General features: G+C 46.2%; 1 protein-coding gene across 3 annotated transcripts in view; it reads right to left on the minus strand.

The window, feature by feature from the left end:
- HEATR4 (HEAT repeat containing 4) overlaps positions 1 to 19884 on the minus strand; it is a 117555-nt gene that overhangs the window by 94748 nt on the left and 2923 nt on the right. For 2 of the 3 annotated variants that reach the window (XM_063947940.1, XM_063947938.1), the window contains exons 1-4: positions 10245 to 10327; positions 3913 to 4789; positions 1578 to 1765; positions 1053 to 1193 (exon numbers count right to left, since the gene is read on the minus strand). In XM_063947940.1, coding sequence (XP_063804010.1) covers positions 1053 to 1193; positions 1578 to 1765; positions 3913 to 4772 — 1189 coding nt within the window. In that variant the 5' untranslated portion in view covers positions 4773 to 4789; positions 10245 to 10327. Of the gene's footprint in view, positions 1 to 1052; positions 1194 to 1577; positions 1766 to 3912; positions 4790 to 10244; positions 10328 to 19884 lie in introns of those variants that run through there. The other variant, XM_063947939.1, reaches the window with a different exon arrangement.

Raw genomic sequence — 19884 nt, forward strand, 5'->3', positions numbered from 1 at the left:
TCGCAAGGTACATTTGTAGAGGTGTCCCATGAGCAGATTTCAGTCTTATCCACATCTGGTGTTGGAAGGGCAAGCCAGTGACGGACACCTCTTTCAGGACTCAAATAACGGTCAATATGAAAAACAACACAATTTTAGTACAACAGATTCCGGCAATGTATAGTCTCCATGGGTGAGATTCAAATGTTTTATTGCACCCGATCTCCCGTCTAAAGTGACGGGAGATCGCAGGGCGATATTCTATGGCCCCCTGTTATCGCGCTGATCGCGCCCATAAGAGACAGGTTTAGCTGCGTAAAGCGGCTAAACCCGACTAAAGTCATGGGCACGATCTCCAAAAGTCCCGTTTTGGGCATCCAAACGGGTCACTTTTTGTGCATTTCAGCTCACCACCCCTGGGGGTGGCGAGCTGAAATGCTGATATCGCGCCCATCGTCAACAACATTTGAATACTGCCGGTGGGCGTGATGGGGGCGGGAGGAGAGGGCGGAACATTTGAATCTTGCCCCATGTCTGCTAATTGTCAGTAACAATTTTGTCTGTCAATAGTTAAGTCAGAAAAAGATCAGCCCTCAATACAAGTCTAGAATACACTACAATATTGATTTCGAGATTGTGTACATTGTTTAACAATTCCTGAACACTAATTTGTTAGCTATACATTATGATTCTACTTTCATTTCTAGACACAGTTTGATACAGCATGATAATGTGTCAGTAAAACATGCCAGTCCTCAACTCCTGCCATAATTTGGGACACCGAAGTCATTTACTTTCTTCATACTGCCTGCATAACTATTATAATGCTCTGTTTTGCTTGTACAATATCACCGATTACTGGAAGAATCATGTCATTGTCAACACCCCCCTCTTATTTCTTCATTCTGTTCCACATCTCCCTCTTCCTATTACATTGTACAGAAATCTTAAAACTTTTATATAGTAAATAAATGACAGTCATAACTATTTTAATTTGTAAAAAAAAAAAAAGTAAAATGCACATTCAATGCCTGGGAGCCCCTTATAGTATAGTGGCTGGTGTGCAAGGTTACCTGCATGTCCACCGGTGGAGAACCATCCCCGGTAAGACCTGGGCAGTGATTCCTGAACGTGCTTTTTATATATGTTTTTGCTGTCCATGACGATGTAATTCTTATCTTTTCTGTCCTTCTGATGTATCATTTTACTCTCCTCTAAAAACATAAAAAAACAAACATAATTAGGTGTCTAGCATTCATATAGAAAGCTTTTTGTGTACCTATGAATAGAGACAAGATACATGCTATTGGTGTAATTAACCATTGCCAGCAACACCTACAAGTACTTTTACCATGGGTATAGTGGAGATGCTTTTAATTTTCCGGCTGTTGGGATCCTGGCGGTCAGGATACCGACACCGGAATCCCGGCGCACCAGTGCTATTCCCACTCGTGGGTGTCCATGACACCCACTGAGCATGCAAGGGGAGGGATACCGCTGTCGGGATATTGACAGCCGGCATCCTGTCCGACGGTAGAACATACTGAATCCGTACAGTGCAGCACTGAGCACTATTCCCCCAGAAAGGGAGGAATCACCTGAGTAAAGCTCTTTCTCAAATCCATTCTCAGTGGCATAGACATATTTCCCAGCCTTTGGATTTATCAGATCTTGGAGCCGCAGAGGTGGAGACAGTTCAATATGTTTGATGGTTAATGTTTCTGCCGTGCTGTTTTTGCCTCCAACCTCCTGCATGTGTCTTGGTGGAGAGGAATAGCCCGGCATCCTGTGAGGCGAAAGACTGATATCATTGCTCTAGTAATACACTTTGCTCCCAGATGTGATGGATATGTAACCGGCACAGCAATTTTTATGCAGACAAACAGTGGCAGTTGCTCTATCATTCCTGGAGATAATTATACATCAGGTGCTAGAAAGAGGGAGGGGTCACAGACAAACAGCAGACAGAGAGGGAGGGTGCGTTTACCCCCCCCCCCCCCCCCGCCCCACCCCCCTGGTATCTCCCCAGCACACTAAAAAATTACCTGTAACCATACCTGAGCCTATCTGGTAATAGCATTTCAGAGAACTGGTCACACGTGTTTGCAAAGATATGATTAGCTGCTGAGCCTCGCCAAGGCTACTCTGATATCAGCAGTCCTAACACTACATAATAGCAATGCCCCCATAGGGCCATGTGATTTGTCTACAGTAAGGCCTCATGATAAAGGCTCATACTAAAACACATCCAGACAGAGAGCTAACTTACCCGGGAGCCACCCCAGGATCTCCCATTAGCACTACAAGGAACAGCATGCCTTCCAAATATTGCTCCCATGCAATTCCTTGTAGTGGCCCTATGTGGGCACTGCTATTATGTAGTGTTAGGACTGCTGATATCAGAGAAGCCTTGGCGAGGCTCAGCAGCTAAACATGTTTTTTCAAACACATGTGACCAATACTCTGAAATTCTATTACCAGAGTTTTTTCACACACGTTTTTTCACACACACCCATAAAACGGCCAGTTTCCGTCCAGAAACATCCACTTCCTGTCAATCACACTCCGATCACCAGAACGAAGAAATTTCTACGTTAAGCCGTGAGTAAAATACCAAATTTTTTTGCAAATTTACTTGGCGCAGACGCACTGCGACCATTGCGCATGCGCAGTTTGCGACAAATCGCTCCGTTGCGAAAAAAACTAACGAGCGAACAACTCGGAATGAGGGCTATCATACAAACTGCTGAGTGCAGCAACCTCTTCTCGCTGGGGACTCTAGTGTGCAAGATAACAGAAACCTCTGAGAACCGCTATTTCCAATGTGCATTTATATGCATAAAAAGCCAATATTGGTGGTCATTCCGAGTTGATCGCTAGCTGCGTTCGTTCGCTATGCAGCGATGAGGCAAAAAATCGGCACTTCTGCGCATGTGTATGCGGCGCAGTGCGCATTATCGACGTACTATTACAACGAATGATGTAGTTTCACACGGGGTCTAGCAAAGCTTTTCAGTCGCACTACTGTCCGCAGAGTGATTGACATGAAGTGGTCGTTTCTGGGTGTCATTAGACCGTTTTCAGGGAGTGTTCGGAAAAACGCAGGCGTGCCAGCAAAAACGCAGGCGTGGCTGGGCGAACGCAGGGCGTGTTTGTGATGTCAAAACAGGAACTGAACAGTCTGAAGTGATCGCAAGCGCTGAGTAGGTCTGAAGCTACTCTGAAACTGCACAAAATTATTTTGTTGCCGCTCTGCGATCCTTTCGTTCGCACTTCTGATAAGCTAAAATACACTCCCAGTGGGCGGCGGCATTGCGTTTGCACGACTGCTAAAAACTGCTAGCGAGCGAACAATTCGGAATGACCACCCATGTCCTAATCTTCTTCCCACAGTCTTTACCAATCCCAACTAACCCCTTTAAAATGATACATGATACATATCTATGCATCTGTACGGCCGCCACAGCAGCATGCTTACTACCTTATGCTAATGCAGGTAACGAATGAGCATGGAGGCCGGCCTACACGATCATGACACTACCATGAGATGGATTAGTCCCATGTGATCGCATGGTCCAGTTACTGCCCAGAGACGCCCATTTCGCGGAATGAGTGATCAATCAATACGCAATTTCCGGCCATGTGCAAATACATTGTTCTGCACATGTGCAGTTGGCGATTGCTTCCTACAGCGCATACACAGTTTGTAGATGTCCCCTACATCCATCCCACTCAGGACCAGCCCTTTGCTCACGTGTGATGTGAGGATGTGACACGCTAGGGAAGGCTTAAGGCTATTTTCAAATGATCACTTCTGACTGGTATGAACAGAAGCGATTGTCCCAAAGATTGCAACAGCTGCTCCAGTGGAAGCTAGGACTGTGACCCATTGGTCTGAGATTGATATTTGCATTAGTATGTGTAGCCACTTACTTATAATACGCGGGAAGCAGTGTTTCAGGTGTCGGCACTTCTATAATGACTTGATCAGTCTGTAGTTGTACCTGTTCTAGCCCATTACAGGTTCTGAAGTTCTCCTCCAACATGTGCTCTTCACTAAACGGCTCTGTGGAGTTACTCAATCCATTGTGTTGGAAGGAACGATGCTTGGCTTTCTCACTTTCTATTTGGTGACCCTTAAACCAGTGACCTGGAGCCTTCGTCTCCATCTTCAGGAGAACTTCATTGCAGCTCAAAGGCACATTGTGCGACCCAGAAGGAAAACACGCCTTAGATTGCTGTTCCATTCTATTTTTACATGGAGTAAATATGCTGGGTATCTCCGTTAAAAAGGTTTTTGATTTTGTGTTCTCCACGGCAACACTTTTTGGTCTGGGATCCGGTCCGGTCCGGGATCCGCCGGCATATTGTATGTATTCCCTTGGTCCATCTTCCTCACTTTTTCTCCACAGACTAGTTCCAAAACCAATACAACTTTTTACTTCAGTTTGTTTGGAGCTTACTGATTGTCTCACATGACACAATTTGTTTGTCTTTGGCTGTATCTTTGTTCTATTTTTTAATTGTGAAACGATATCCGAGGGATTATATACATCATTTGAATTCCACTCGTGATAGGACAGACTGGCGAGCCCTCGGTCTTTTATTACCTCTTTAGAAAAACTAAAGTTACCGGCCACATTCTGAATGTATTTGGCTTGGCACTGTGTTGAATGTCGGTTTGATGGGCAGAATTTGGTCACAGGAAAGGAGAAAGGATTTTGGTGCTGAAATATGTGTGATGGTTTCATGTTGTTTCCAACAATTTCACAATAGTTTGAAAGGAGTTCCATCGTACATAAGGGATTTCCTTTAAAGTTAAACATAGAACAAAATACACATTATATCTTGCTTATGAAATGAATCAGCTTTAGCACAATAGATCAGTCACCTGAAAGCGTTATTATTTGAATTAGTGGATAAATAATCATTGTGATAATCATTGTCATACCGCTTTTAAACTTGCAGAAAAATCCCGGGATATTGCACGTGAACGCGCATCATCCCAGGATTTTTCTCAGTGTGAATGGGTACAGGGACAATTTCCCGGGACGAGTATCCCGGGATTTCAACCCAGGTCCCGGGAAGCTTGCAGTGTAAACGGGTATACCGGGTCAAGGCGACCCTGCACCCGTTCTCTGCATAGGAGGAGGCGGTGCTCAGAGAAGATTATCTCCAAGCACCGCTTCCGGGAGACTCAGCGGGCCGCTGAATGTAAAAGGGTCATTGCCGGGAATGTGTCCTGGGAAAAATCCCGGGACACATTCCCGGGAATGACCTCTGCTGCGAGTGTAAAAGGGGTATTACTAGATGGACTGGAAATATAAATGTATACATTTAACAAGTAAAAACATGGGGAAAAGTCCTAGACCATTGTTCTTTCATTGTTTGATAATATTAACAAATAACATTTCAATCTTTATTGTTTTTCAAATTCAAGATTTCCCAAGAATTACATTATAAACTGTACTGTAATACTGTGTAAGGGGACAGTGGAAATCCCCAAAGAATGATTTATTGGTGAGCATACCAGAAAACCGTGGTCATTTAGTCAGTCAACCACTGGTCAAATACAATAGGACTGGGCAATATGAAAAATTAAAAAACAAAACAAAAATTGACCAACAGTGTGATGGCCCCTTCACTGATATGGAGTATCAGAATGCACTGAATCCAACTATATTGGGTTTGATCAAGCAGGATTGAACATCAGACCATGTGACACCAGTGGTGGATTTCCCATTAGGCACGTGCCTAGGAGTTCTAAATGGTATACCTTGAGCTCACTTATAGGGCTATAGGATTGTGGCAGCAAATTGCAGGTGAAGCTACCTTGTTGAGCTCCACAGAAAATAATATAATAATAGTCAGATCAGAAATTGCGCCTGAGGTGAACAATTATTATTATTATTATTGCCAGTTATTTATATAGCGCATACATATTCCGCAGCGCTTTACAGAGAATATTTGCCCATTCACATCAGTCCCTGCCCCAGCGGAGCTTACAATCTATATTCCCTACCACATGTACACACACACACATTCACACTAGGGTTAATTTTTGTTGGAAGCCAATTAACCTACCAGTATATTTTTGGATTGAGGGAGGAAACCGGATTACCCGGAGGAAACCCACGCAAGTGCGGGGAGAATATACAAACTCCGCACAGTTAGGGCCATGGTGGAAATCAAACCCATGATCTCAGTGCTGTGAGGCAGTAATGCTAATCATTACACCATCCGTACTGCCCACAATAGTTACTAATTGGCATACAAATGATTCGTATAGGAGTAGGTAGCTTTACTAATCAAAAATGAACCTCTGTTTTACAGGATAATTTACATATGCAAACGATGTATTTTACTTAACACAAAACATGTATAAAGAAGTGGGGAGGGAGAGGGAAGGAGGAAGGGACATAGGGGACACAAAATAACACAATGCGTATTTTCTCAGAGTCAGTACAAAAGTCAGATTAAAGCTGTATGAGAATCTGTAAAATGCCGACTCTAAGGGTGGCGTCCCACCTCTCTGCTGAGTGGATATTGTTTTATTCTGGTATTGAAAATTTGGTCAGAGCTCGTAAAAAATTACACTGTGTCTAAATGGGAAGGTGAAAGTAACAGTACAGCAGGAAAGTGTAACAAGTCTCGACGTAAATGCGGGGTACCCCTGTCTTCCTAGCGGGGGGATCAGATCGGGGGTTCAAATATCAGGACTACGGACTTACCATCCTCACCAGTGACCACGATGATGCTATGCTACAAGCACATCGCTGTCGCAAGAGACACTGGGAGGCGGTCACAGTCTTAGAAGGGGACAGAGGCACCGCTTCAAGACCCAAACCAGGACTGTCCATGGTGTCCTCACCCTTCTTGCAGAGTCTTACCTTTCCCTCCTGATCCGTGTCCCAACGTGCCTAGGAGTACCACTTTGCTGGGGAGAGGGGGTGGCACAGCAAGCTTCCCTACATGAGAGCCCTTCTAGGCCACTTGATAGATGAGGCCAGGTGATTATTTTTTTCTGCTATTACAACTTAATTAGGGAGTAATTAGTGGTGCAGGATGTGGTGGGGGTTAAGGTTAGGGATTCCTAGGCAGTTTGGAGACATTGGCACTGTCCCCGACATAAAGGGTGCAGTTATGTAATTTGAGGCAACCAATACTGTTGTGCCTAGGGGTGATATGACCCATAAATCCGCCCCTGTATGACACCTAAAAATACTTTTTCTTTTCTACCATGCATGATATTATCTAGTAACTACTCACGCACAGGTTTCATTTTATTTTCAATTTATTTGCAATCTCTCCACCCAAGTCCTCTGGTATATTCTCCATCAGCAGATGTAAGTTTTTAAGAGACAAGGGGGTAAATTTACTAAGATGGGAGTTTTTTTAGAACTGGTGATGTTGCATATAGCAACCAATCAGATTCTATCTATTATTTTCTAGAAGCAGCTTGATAAATGTGAAGTAGAATCTGATTGGTTGCTATGGGCAACATCTCTACTTCTAAAAAACTCCCACCTTAGTAAATTTACCTCAAGCAATCCAGTCAATCAACATAACTGTTTGCATTGTCTTTTTTTCTACACTTGCATTTTTTTTCTACCTATATCCTCTTACCTCTTTTTATCTGTTATTACCCAGACTTGTTTTATTATTGTGTTGTTCCCAATTGTAAAGTACAACAGAATATGCTGGCGCTATATACTGTATGTAAATGTTAAACAAATACCATTGGACTTATTACTATCAGACTTTCTCTGACTCTGGAATTTTGTTCATAGATGAAGTCCTGCATCTGAACCCTTTCCCTTTCCTCATCACCCCTTCAACTCACCCACACAACTGTGTGTTATGGGGTCCATACATCTGTGATGTATTTCTGCCAACCTTGGGGTCAGGGAATCTGTGAAATCCAACATGTTGGAAATCCTCAATTCACAGATTCTGAACCAAAAAAAGATCGGAATGGACGAGTCAGGGATTTTTAAATGCTGAATTTCTCTGATTCCCCGATGGATTGCACTCAGCATTGTCCGCTGTTTTGATTGCCGAGCAGATTGGAGCCAGGGAATTGCAGCAAGGATGTATGGCCGGCATTATCATTACATGTTTGTTTATGTTTCTAGTATTGTCTCATTGGGGCTATTAGAACTGGCCCGTGTACAATGGGGCTAATTCAGACCTGATCACTGCTGTGTGTTTTCTCACAGTGGGCCATCAGGTCTGAACTGTCCATGCGCCGGCGCATGCCAAAGATGCTATTGGCATCTCAGCCCAGCGATCCCTCTGCCTGATTGACAGGCAGAGGTGTTAGCTGGGCGGGAGGGAGCGGTCCGGCGGTGTTTGGCCGCTGTTTTGGGGGCGCGGTCCGGGCAACACAGGCGTGCCCGGAACGTGTCAGGTGCGGGAGGCGCGCGGCTGCGTGACGTCACACGCAGCCGTTGCGACCCGGGATGCGACAAATAACCCCCTGCCAGCGCGCAGCAGCTGCGCTGGTTGGGAGCTACTTGTCAAGTACAAAAGCTTTTGTACTTGTGCGGGGGAGGGGTGGAAGGGGGATGGGCCTGACATGCGGGGCGGGCTAGCCCCGTGCTGGGCGTCCCCCGTGCTGGGCGTCCCCCCCACATGTCAGAGTAAATGGTCGTAGATATGCTAAGTTTAGCACATCTACGATCAACTCCGAATGAGCCCAGATAACCGCTACCCTTGGACCTGTGGACCCATGCATTACTATGCACCCTTTAAGCAATTGAACAGGTTACTGCAAAGTGCAGCATTTAATACTCATCAATTATAACTATATTTTTGGAGATTTGCTTTATGATCATCATTATAACCATTTATAGGGGTTGCATTGCATATTGTATTGATTTTGTACATTTACTTGCCACTAAAATCACAGTACTATTATAGGTGCCCATTATTATTGATGTACAGTACATAGGGGTCACATAGAGTTTGGCACTGTATGGTCAAATATACCATTTTGGCCACTAATCCCTACACTTTGCAGCATCATATTACTGTACTATCTAAGACATATTTTTCCACCTATTACAAACAACATCCATTTGTAATAGCTTACTTGAATCTAGATGAGCACTTGGAACCGCCCCATTACCAAATAGGATCACAATTTTACTGTGCTGGTCCAGTAGTTTTGGTCCCATACACACAGTGGACCAGATTCTCTGTCCATTCTCATTTTGTGTGTTATTTGATTTCTTAGGCCCTATTTATTCATTTTTATGAATTCTGGACACAGGTATACTGTAGTCTCAATCATGTAGAGATTCTGAAAATGATAAAGGGGGTCACAGACTTTTCAGCACCACTGTACTGTATATCTGTCAAAACAAGATTTATTAATATGCTCTTAACGTAATAGAGTGGTCTTAACATGTACATTATGGGAGTCATTCCGAGTTGATTGCTCGCTAGCAGTTTTTATCAGCCGTGCAAACGCATTGCCGCCGCCCACAGCGGAGTATTTTCGCTTTGCAGAAGTGCAAACACTTGTGCAGCAGAGCGGCTGCAAAATCATTTTGTGCAAATCAAGACCAGCCCTGTAGTTACTCTTCGTGTGCGTTAATTCTAACGACGGAGGGACGGCTTTTGATGTCACACACCCGCCCAGCATTCGCCCAGCCATGCCTGCGTTTTCCCGGACACGCCTGCGTTTTTCTAAGCAATCCCTAAAAACGGTCGGTTACCACCCAGAAACGCCCACTTCATGTCAACCTTCCTGCGTTGTGCCGTGCGACTGAAAGCTTAGCTAGAACCTGTGCAAAACCACAAAGGACTTTGTACCCGTACATCGCGCTTGCGCATTGCGGTGCATACACATGCGCGGAAATGCCTATTTTTAGGTTGATCGCTGCACTGCGAATAACGGCAGCTAGCGATCAACTCGGAATGACCCCCTATGTACCATAAGTAGTGAAAGCAGCATGAACGCTAGCTTATTTAAAAAGACAGCATACTTAATGAAAATTCCTGTTTTATGTCAATATTGACATTCCTAATAAAAAAAAGAACACCGTTTATTAACTAACTTCAAATATTACTTTTATCTTCTAACTGAAGTGCTGTGAAATCAACATTTGTAGCGATCCTGATAACTGTGTTGAAGCAAACAGCCAGATAGCAAGATAATTGTCTATTGCTAAATATTTTTTTGTGTAATGCATCAAATGAAAAAATAAATAAAAAAATAGTACATAAAAGTTTCAATAAAAAAGTAAAGCTATACTTACTCTCCTAGGAAGACACAGGTGAGACTGCAATCACATTTTCTCTCTCAGATCCTGTACACACAATGACACACTCGTACAGAGTAGTGTTGTCCACTGTGATTGCTAAGCAACGTGTCCTCGAATGTGAGCCACGTCTCATTTTTTTCCCCTGTACTTATTAAACATGGTGAGACCTTTACTAATTGCTTAAAGAGGCAAATTTAATTTAACTCTAATGCAAAAGTAACATCATTGTTTTCTAGTTTGTATATTTTTTTAAAGAGAATTAAACAACAACTTCCAGCATGCACTGTGATCAGCTAAATAGCCACAGGAAGTTATCCTATGCTACCTCATGCTCCATGTGTCGTCCATCTTCACAGCTTTAGATACTAAGAATTAGAGATGCGCGCGTTTGTTTCTTAGAGAACCAAACCCTACCGAACTTCACTACCTGAGCCTGGATCTGAGTCCGGTTCGGGTTTTCCCGCCTGACTCAGAAACCAGAACGAGGCAAAACATCATCATCTCGCTGTCGGCTTCGCGCGGGGTTTGGATACCATATAAGGAGCAGCGCGTCGCCGCCATTTTCACTCCAGTCCTGGAGAGTGTAGTGAGAGGACGAGTCTCCGTCCTCAGTGTCTGTGCGGGCGGGAAAGTGGGGTGGCAATTATAGTGCTGGCTTGTGCTGCTCAGTCCAGTGTAGTGTCTTAGCTGCATCAGTAAGTCCAGTGACTAATCACAGTGGTGGTGTCCTCTGCTGCCATATGTCCAGTGCTGCTGTATAATAAGTCCTTTACAGTGTCGCTGTGTTGTCCTGCATCAGACCAGTGGTAGTGTCCTGTGCTGTATATTATTTACTCCAAATACATTTTGGAGGATAACATAGGGAAAGATCAAGAACCACTTCCTCCTAATGCTGAAGCTGCTGCCACTAGTCATGACATAGATGATGAAATGACATCAATGTCATCTGCCAAGGCCGATGCCCAATGTCACAGTAGAGGGCATGTCAAATCCAAAAAGCAAAAGTTCAGTAAAATGGCCCAAAAAAATAAATTTAAATGGTCTGAGGAGAAACATAATGTTGGCAATATGCTATTTACGACACGGAGTGGCAAGGAACGGCTAAGGCCCTGGCCTATGTTCATGACTAGTGGTTCAGCTTCACATGGCGATGAAAGCCCTCTTCCTCCCACTAAAAAAAATAAGATTTTACTTACCGATAAATCTATTTCTCGGAGTCCGTAGTGGATGCTGGGGTTCCTGAAAGGACCATGGGGAATAGCGGCTCCGCAGGAGACAGGGCACAAAAAGTAAAGCTTTTCCAGATCAGGTGGTGTGCACTGGCTCCTCCCCCCATGACCCTCCTCCAGACTCCAGTTAGGTACTGTGCCCGGACGAGCGTACACAATAAGGGAGGATTTTGAATCCCGGGTAAGACTCATACCAGCCACACCAATCACACCGTACAACTTGTGATCTAAACCCAGTTAACAGTATGATAACAGCGGAGCCTCTGAAAGATGGCTTCCTTCAACAATAACCCGAATTAGTTAACAATAACTATGTACAATTATTGCAGATAATCCGCACTTGGGATGGGCGCCCAGCATCCACTACGGACTCCGAGAAATAGATTTATCGGTAAGTAAAATCTTATTTTCTCTATCGTCCTAGTGGATGCTGGGGTTCCTGAAAGGACCATGGGGATTATACCAAAGCTCCCAAACGGGCGGGAGAGTGCGGATGACTCTGCAGCACCGAATGAGAGAACTCCAGGTCCTCCTTAGCCAGAGTATCAAATTTGTAAAATTTTACAAACGTGTTCTCCCCTGACCACGTAGCTGCTCGGCAAAGTTGTAATGCCGAGACCCCTCGGGCAGCCGCCCAAGATGAGCCCACCTTCCTTGCGGAGTGGGCCTTTACAGATTTAGGCTGTGGCAGGCCTGCCACAGAATGTGCAAGTTGGATTGTGCTACAGATCCAACGAGCAATCGTCTGCTTAGACGCAGGAGCACCCATCTTGTTGGGTGCATACAATATAAACAACGAGTCAGATTTTCTGACTCCAGCTGTCCTTGCAATATATATTTTTAATGCTCTGACAGCGTCCAGTAACTTGGAGTCCTCCAAGTCACTTGTAGCCGCAGGCACTACAATAGGCTGGTTCAGATGAAATGCTGACACCACCTTAGGGAGAAAATGCGGACGAGTCCGCAGTTCTGCCCTGTCCGAATGGAAAATCAGATATGGGCTTTTGTAAGATAAAGCTGCCAGTTCTGACACTCTCCTGGCCGAAGCCAGGGCTAGAAGCATGGTCACTTTCCATGTGAGATATTTCAAATCCACCTTCTTTAGTGGTTCAAACCAATGAGATTTTAGAAAGTCCAAAACCACATTGAGATCCCACGGTGCCACTGGAGGCACCACAGGAGGCTGTATATGTAGCACTCCCTTAACAAAGGTCTGGACTTCAGGGACTGAAGCCAATTCTTTTTGAAAGAAAATCGACAGGGCCGAAATTTGAACCTTAATAGATCCCAATTTGAGACCCATAGACAATCCTGATTGCAGGAAATGTAGGAATCGACCCAGTTGAAATTCCTCCGTCGGAGCACTCCGATCTTCGCACCACGCAACATATTTTCGCCAAATTCGGTGATAATGTTGCACGGTTACTTCCTTCCTTGCTTTAATCAAAGTAGGAATGACTTCTTCCGGCATGCCTTTTTCCTTTAGGATCCGGCGTTCAACCGCCATGCCGTCAAACGCAGCCGCGGTAAGTCTTGAAACAGACAGGGACCCTGCTGAAGCAAGTCCCTCCTTAGAGGTAGAGGCCACGGATCTTCCGTGATCATCTCTTGAAGTTCCGGGTACCAAGTCCTTCTTGGCCAATCCGGAACCACTAGTATCGTCCTTACGCCTCTTTGCCGTATAATTCTCAATACTTTTGGTATGAGAGGCAGAGGAGGAAACACATACACCGACTGGTACACCCAAGGCGTTACCAGCGCGTCCACAGCTATTGCCTGCGGATCTCTTGACCTGGCGCAATACCTGTCCAGTTTTTTGTTGAGGCGAGACGCCATCATGTCCACCATTGGTCTTTCCCAACGGGTTACCAGCAAGTGGAAGACTTCTGGATGAAGTCCCCACTCTCCCGGGTGAAGATCGTGTCTGCTGAGGAAGTCTGCTTCCCAGTTGTCCACTCCCGGGATGAACACTGCTGACAGTGCTATCACATGATTCTCTGCCCAGCGAAGAATCCTTGCAGCTTCTGCCATTGCACTCCTGCTTCTTGTGCCGCCCTGTCTGTTCACATGGGCGACTGCCGTGATGTTGTCCGACTGGATCAACACCGGTTTTCCCTGAAGCAGAGGTTCTGCCTGGCTTAGAGCATTGTATATTGCTCTTAGTTCCAGAATGTTTATGTGAAGAGACGTTTCCAGGCTCGTCCATACTCCCTGGAAGTTTCTTCCTTGTGTGACTGCTCCCCAGCCTCTCAGGCTGGCGTCCGTGGTCACCAGGATCCAATCCTGTATGCCGAATCTGCGGCCCTCCAATAGATGAGCACTCTGCAACCACCACAGAAGAGACACCCTTGTCCTTGGAGACAGGGTTATCCGCAGGTGCATCTGAAGATGCGACCCTGACCATTTGTCCAACAGATCCCTTTGGAAAATTCTTGCGTGGAATCTGCCGAATGGAATTGCTTCGTAAGAAGCCACCATTTTTCCCAGGACTCTTGTGCATTGATGTACAGACACCTTTCCTGGTTTTAGGAGGTTCCTGACAAGCTCGGATAACTCCTTGGCTTTTTCCTCCGGGAGAAAAACCTTTTTCTGAACCGTGTCCAGAATCATCCCTAGGAACAGCAGACGAGTTGTCGGCATTAACTGGGATTTTGGAATATTCAGAATCCACCCGTGCTGTTTTAGCACTTCTTGCGACAGTGCTAATCCCATCTCTAGCTGTTCTCTGGACCTTGCCCTTATTAGGAGATCGTCCAAGTATGGGATAATTAATATGCCTTTTCTTCGAAGAAGAATCATCATCTCGGCCATTACCTTTGTAAAGACCCGAGGTGCCGTGGACAATCCGAACGGCAGCGTCTGAAACTGATAGTGACAGTTTTGTACAACGAACCTGAGGTACCCCTGGTGTGAGGGGTAAATTGGAACGTGGAGATACGCATCCTTGATGTCCAAGGATACCATAAAGTCCCCCTCTTCCAGGTTCGCTATCACTGCTCTGAGTGACTCCATCTTGAACTTGAACTTCTTTATGTACAGGTTCAAGGACTTCAGATTTAGAATAGGCCTTACCGAGCCATCCGGCTTCGGTACCACAAAAAGAGTGGAATAATACCCCTTCCCTTGTTGTAGAAGAGGTACCTTGACTATCACCTGCTGAGAGTACAGCTTGTGAATGGCTTCCAAAACCGTCTCCCTTTCGGAGGGGGACGTTGGTAAAGCAGACTTCAGGAAACGGCGAGGTGGATCTGTCTCTAATTCCAACCTGTACCCCTGAGATATTATCTGCAGGATCCAGGGATCTACCTGCGAGTGAGCCCACTGCGCGCTGTAATTTTTGAGACGACCACCCACCGTCCCCGAGTCCGCTTGAGAAGCCCCAGCGTCATGCTGAGGCTTTTGTAGAAGCCGGGGAAGGCTTCTGTTCCTGGGAAGGAGCTGCCTGTTGCTGTCTCTTCCCTCGACCTCTGCCTCGTGGCAGATATGAATAGCCCTTTGCTCTCTTATTTTTAAAGGAACGAAAGGGCTGCGGTTGAAAAGTCGGTGCCTTTTTCTGTTGGGGAGTGACTTGAGGTAGAAAGGTGGATTTCCCGGCTGTAGCCGTGGCCACCAAATCTGATAGACCGACTCCAAATAACTCCTCCCCTTTATACGGCAAAACTTCCATATGTCGTTTTGAATCCGCATCGCCTGTCCACTGTCGCGTCCATAAAGCTCTTCTGGCCGAAATGGACATAGCACTTACCCGTGATGCCAGTGTGCAGATATCCCTCTGTGCATCACGCATATAAAGAAATGCATCCTTTATTTGTTCTAACGACAGTAAAATATTGTCCCTGTCCAGGGTATCAATATTTTCAATCAGGGACTCTGACCAAACTACCCCAGCACTGCACATCCAGGCAGTCGCTATAGCTGGTCGTAGTATAACACCTGCATGTGTGTATATACTTTTTTGGATATTTTCCATCCTCCTATCTGATGGATCTTTAAGTGCGGCCGTCTCAGGAGAGGGTAACGCCACTTGTTTAGATAAGCGTGTTAGCGCCTTGTCCACCCTAGGAGGTGTTTCGCAGCGCTCCCTAACCTCTGGCGGGAAAGGGTATAATGCCAATAATTTCTTTGAAATTATCAGCTTTTTATCAGGGGCAACCCACGCTTCATTACACACGTCATTTAATTCTTCTGATTCAGGAAAAACTATAGGTAGTTTTTTCACACCCCACATAATACCCTGTTTAGTGGTACCTGTAGTATCAGCTAAATGTAACGCCTCCTTCATTGCCAAAATCATATAACGTGTGGCCCTACTGGAAAATACGGTTGATTCGTCACCGTCACCACTGGAGTCAGTGCCTGTGTCTGGGTCTGTGTCGACCGACTGAGGCAAAGGGCGTTTCACAGCCCCTGACGGTGTTTGAGTCGCCTGGACAGGCACTAATTGATTGTCCGGCCGTCTCATGTCGTCAAACGACTGCTTTAGCGTGTTGACACTATCCCGTAGTTCCATAAATAAAGGCATCCATTCTGGTGTCGACTCCCTAGGGGGTGACATCCTCATATTTGGCAATTGCTCCGCCTCCACACCAATATCGTCCTCATACATGTCGACACACACGTACCGACACACAGCAGACACACAGGGAATGCTCCTAACGAAGACAGGACCCACTAGCCCTTTGGGGAGACAGAGGGAGAGTTTGCCAGCACACACCAAAAGCGCTATATATAACAGGGATAGCCTTATAATAAGTGCTCCCTTATAGCTGCTTTATATATATCAAAATATCGCCATAAATTTGCCCCCCCTCTCTGTTTTACCCTGTTTCTGTAGTGCAGTGCAGGGGAGAGACCTGGGAGCCGTCCTGACCAGCGGAGCTGTGAGAGGAAATGGCGCCGTGTGCTGAGGAGATAGGCCCCGCCCCTTTTCCGGCGGGCTCGTCTCCCGCTATTTAGTGAATCCAGGCAGGGGTTAAATATCTCCATATAGCCTCTGGGGGCTATATGTGAGGTATTTTTAGCCTTTATATAGGTTACATTTGCCTCCCAGGGCGCCCCCCCCCAGCGCCCTGCACCCTCAGTGACTGCGTGTGAAGTGTGCTGAGAGGAAAATGGCGCACAGCTGCAGTGCTGTGCGCTACCTTTAGAAGACTGCAGGAGTCTTCAGCCGCCGATTCTGGACCTCTTCTGACTTCAGCATCTGCAAGGGGGCCGGCGGCGCGGCTCCGGTGACCATCCAGGCTGTACCTGTGATCGTCCCTCTGGAGCTGATGTCCAGTAGCCAAGAAGCCAATCCATCCTGCACGCAGGTGAGTTCACTTCTTCTCCCCTCAGTCCCTCGTTGCAGTGATCCTGTTGCCAGCAGGACTCACTGTAAAATAAAAAACCTAAGCTAAACTTTTTCTAAGCAGCTCTTTAGGAGAGCCACCTAGATTGCACCCTTCTCGGCCGGGCACAAAAATCTAACTGGAGTCTGGAGGAGGGTCATGGGGGGAGGAGCCAGTGCACACCACCTGATCTGGAAAAGCTTTACTTTTTGTGCCCTGTCTCCTGCGGAGCCGCTATTCCCCATGGTCCTTTCAGGAACCCCAGCATCCACTAGGACGATAGAGAAATTATATAATTTAAGCTGGCAAAGGCACAACAAAGAACTGTGCGTTCTAAGATGGTATCACAAATCCCCAAGGAGAGTCCAAGTGTGTCGGCGGTTGTGATGCTTGACCTTTCCAACACTGGACGGGAAGAGGTGGCTCCTTCCACCATTTGCATGCCCTCTGCAAGTGCTGGAAGGAGCACCCACAGTCCAGTTTCTGATATTCAAATTGAAGATGTCACTGTTGAAGTACACCAGCATGAGAATGTGAGTGTTGCTGGCGCTGAGGAGGAAGTTGACGATGAGGATTCTGATGGTGATGTGGTTTGTTTAAATCAGGCACCGTGGGAGACACCTGTTGTTCGTGAGATGAATAAGCCCATTGTGATGCCTGGGCAAAATACCAAAAAAGCCACCTCTTCGGTGTGGAATTATTTCTCCACAAATCTGGACAACAGGTGTCAAGCCGTGTGTTGCCTCTGTCAATCTGTAATAAGTAGGGGTAAGGAAGTTAACCACCTAGAAACATCCTCCCTTATACGTCACCTGCAGCGCATTCATCAGAAGTCAGTGTCAAGTTATGAAACTTTGGGTAAGAGCGTAAGCAGTCCACTGACACCTAAATCCCTTCTTCCTCCTGTACCCAAGCTCCCGCAAGCCACACCACCAACTCCCTCAACGTCAACTTCCTCCTCAGTCAGGAACGTCAGTAGTCCTGCAGGCCATGTCATTGGCAAGACTGAGGAGTCCTCTCTTAACCAGGATTCCTCCAGAGGATCCTTGAGTGGTACGCCTACTGCTGCTGTTACTGCCGCTGCTGTTGTTGCTGCTGGGAGTCAATCGTCATCCCAGAGAGGAAGTCGGAAGACCACTTGTACTACTTCAACTAAGCAATTGACTGTCCAACGGTCCATTGTGAGGTAGATGAAATATTACAGCAGTCATCCCTTTGCAATGCGGATAACTGAGGCCTTGACAGCTATGTTGGTGTTAGACGTGCGTCCGGTATCCACCATTAGTTCAGTGGGACTTAGAGAATTGTTTGAGGTAGTGTGTCCCCGGTACTAAATCCCATCTAGGTTCCACTTCACTAGGCGATACCAAGAATGTAGAGATGTCAGAAAAAGTGTCCTCAAAAATGCAGTTGTACCCATTGTCCACTTAACCACGGACATGTGGACAAGTGGAACAGGGCAGACTAAGGACTATATGACTGTGACAGCCCACTGGGTAGATGTATTGCCTCCCGCAGCAACAACAGCAGCATCACCAGTAGCAGCATCTCACAAACGCCAACTCGTTCCTAGGCAGGCTACGCTATATATCACCGCTTTCCGTAAGAGACACACTGCTGACAACCTCTTACGGAAACTGAGGGACATCATCGCACAATGGCTTACCCCAATTAGACTCTCCTGGGGATTTGTGATATCGGACAATGCCACCAATATTATGCGTGCATTACATCTGGGCAAATTCCACCACATCCCATGTTTTGCACATTCAATTAATTTGGTGGTGCAGAATTTTTTTTAAAATGACAGGGGACGTGCAGGAGATGCTGTCGGTGGCCCAAATAATTGCGGGCCACTTTTTCTACATTCAGTCACCGCATGCCGAAGACTGGAGCGCCAGGAAACACTCCTGATCCTGCCCTGCCATCACCTGAAGCAAGAGGTGGTATGGAGGTGGAATTCAACACTCTATATGCTTTAGAGGATGGAGGAGCAGCAAAAGGCCATTCAAGCCTATACATTCACCTATGATATAGGCAAAGGAAAGGGAATGCACCTGACTCAAGCGTAGTGGAGAATTATTTCCGTCTTGTGCAAGGTTCTCCAACTTGCCACATGTGAAGCCAGTTCAGACACTGCCAGCTTGAGTCAGGTCATTCCCCTCATCAGGCTTTTGCAGAAGCAGCGGGAGAAATTGAAGGAGATAAGACGGAGCGATTGCGCAAAGTATGTGGGACTTGTGGATGGAGCCCTTCTTTAACTTTGCCAGGATTCAAGGGTGGTCAATCTGTTGAAATCAGAGCACTACATTTTGGCCACCATGCTAGATCCTAGGTTTAAAGCCTACGTTGTTAATCTCTTTCCAGCAGACACAAGTCTGCAGAGGTTTAAAGATCTGCTGGTGAGAAAATTGTCAACTCAAGCGGAACGTGACCCGTCAACAGCTCCTCCTTCATTTTCTCCCGCAACTGGGGCTGTGAGGAAAAGGATAACATTTCCTAGCCCACCCGTTGTCGGGGATGCAGGGCAGCCAGGAGCGAGTGCTGACATTTGGTCTGGACTGAAGGACCTGCCAACGATAACTGACATGTCTACTGTCACATTGAAAGAATGGTGGAGGATTATATGAGTGACAGTATCCGAGTAGGCATGTCACAGTCCATATGTATACTGGCAGGAAAAAGAGGCAATTTGGATGCCTTTGCACAAACCGGCTTTATTTTACCTATGTTGCCCCCCCTTCCCCCCTCCAGTGTGTACTCCGAAAGTGTTTAGTGCAGCCGGTAACCTTGTCAGTGTTCAGCGTAGGAGGTTACTTCCACAAAATGTGGAGAAGATGATGTTCATCAAAATGAATTATAAGTTCCTCCGGGAAGACCTTTACCAGCAATTGCCTCCAGAAAGTACACAGGGACCTGTGATGGTGGATTCCAGGGGGGACGAATTAATACTCTGTGAGGAGGAGGATGTACACACAGAAAGGGGTGAGGAATTGGAGGATGAGGACGACATCTTGCCTCTGTAGAGCCAGTTTGTGCAAGGAGAGATTGATTGCTTTTTTTTGGTGGGGGCCCAAA

The sequence above is a fragment of the Pseudophryne corroboree genome, chromosome 12, assembly GCF_028390025.1.
Source record: "Pseudophryne corroboree isolate aPseCor3 chromosome 12, aPseCor3.hap2, whole genome shotgun sequence".
Classification (NCBI taxonomy): domain Eukaryota; kingdom Metazoa; phylum Chordata; class Amphibia; order Anura; family Myobatrachidae; genus Pseudophryne; species Pseudophryne corroboree.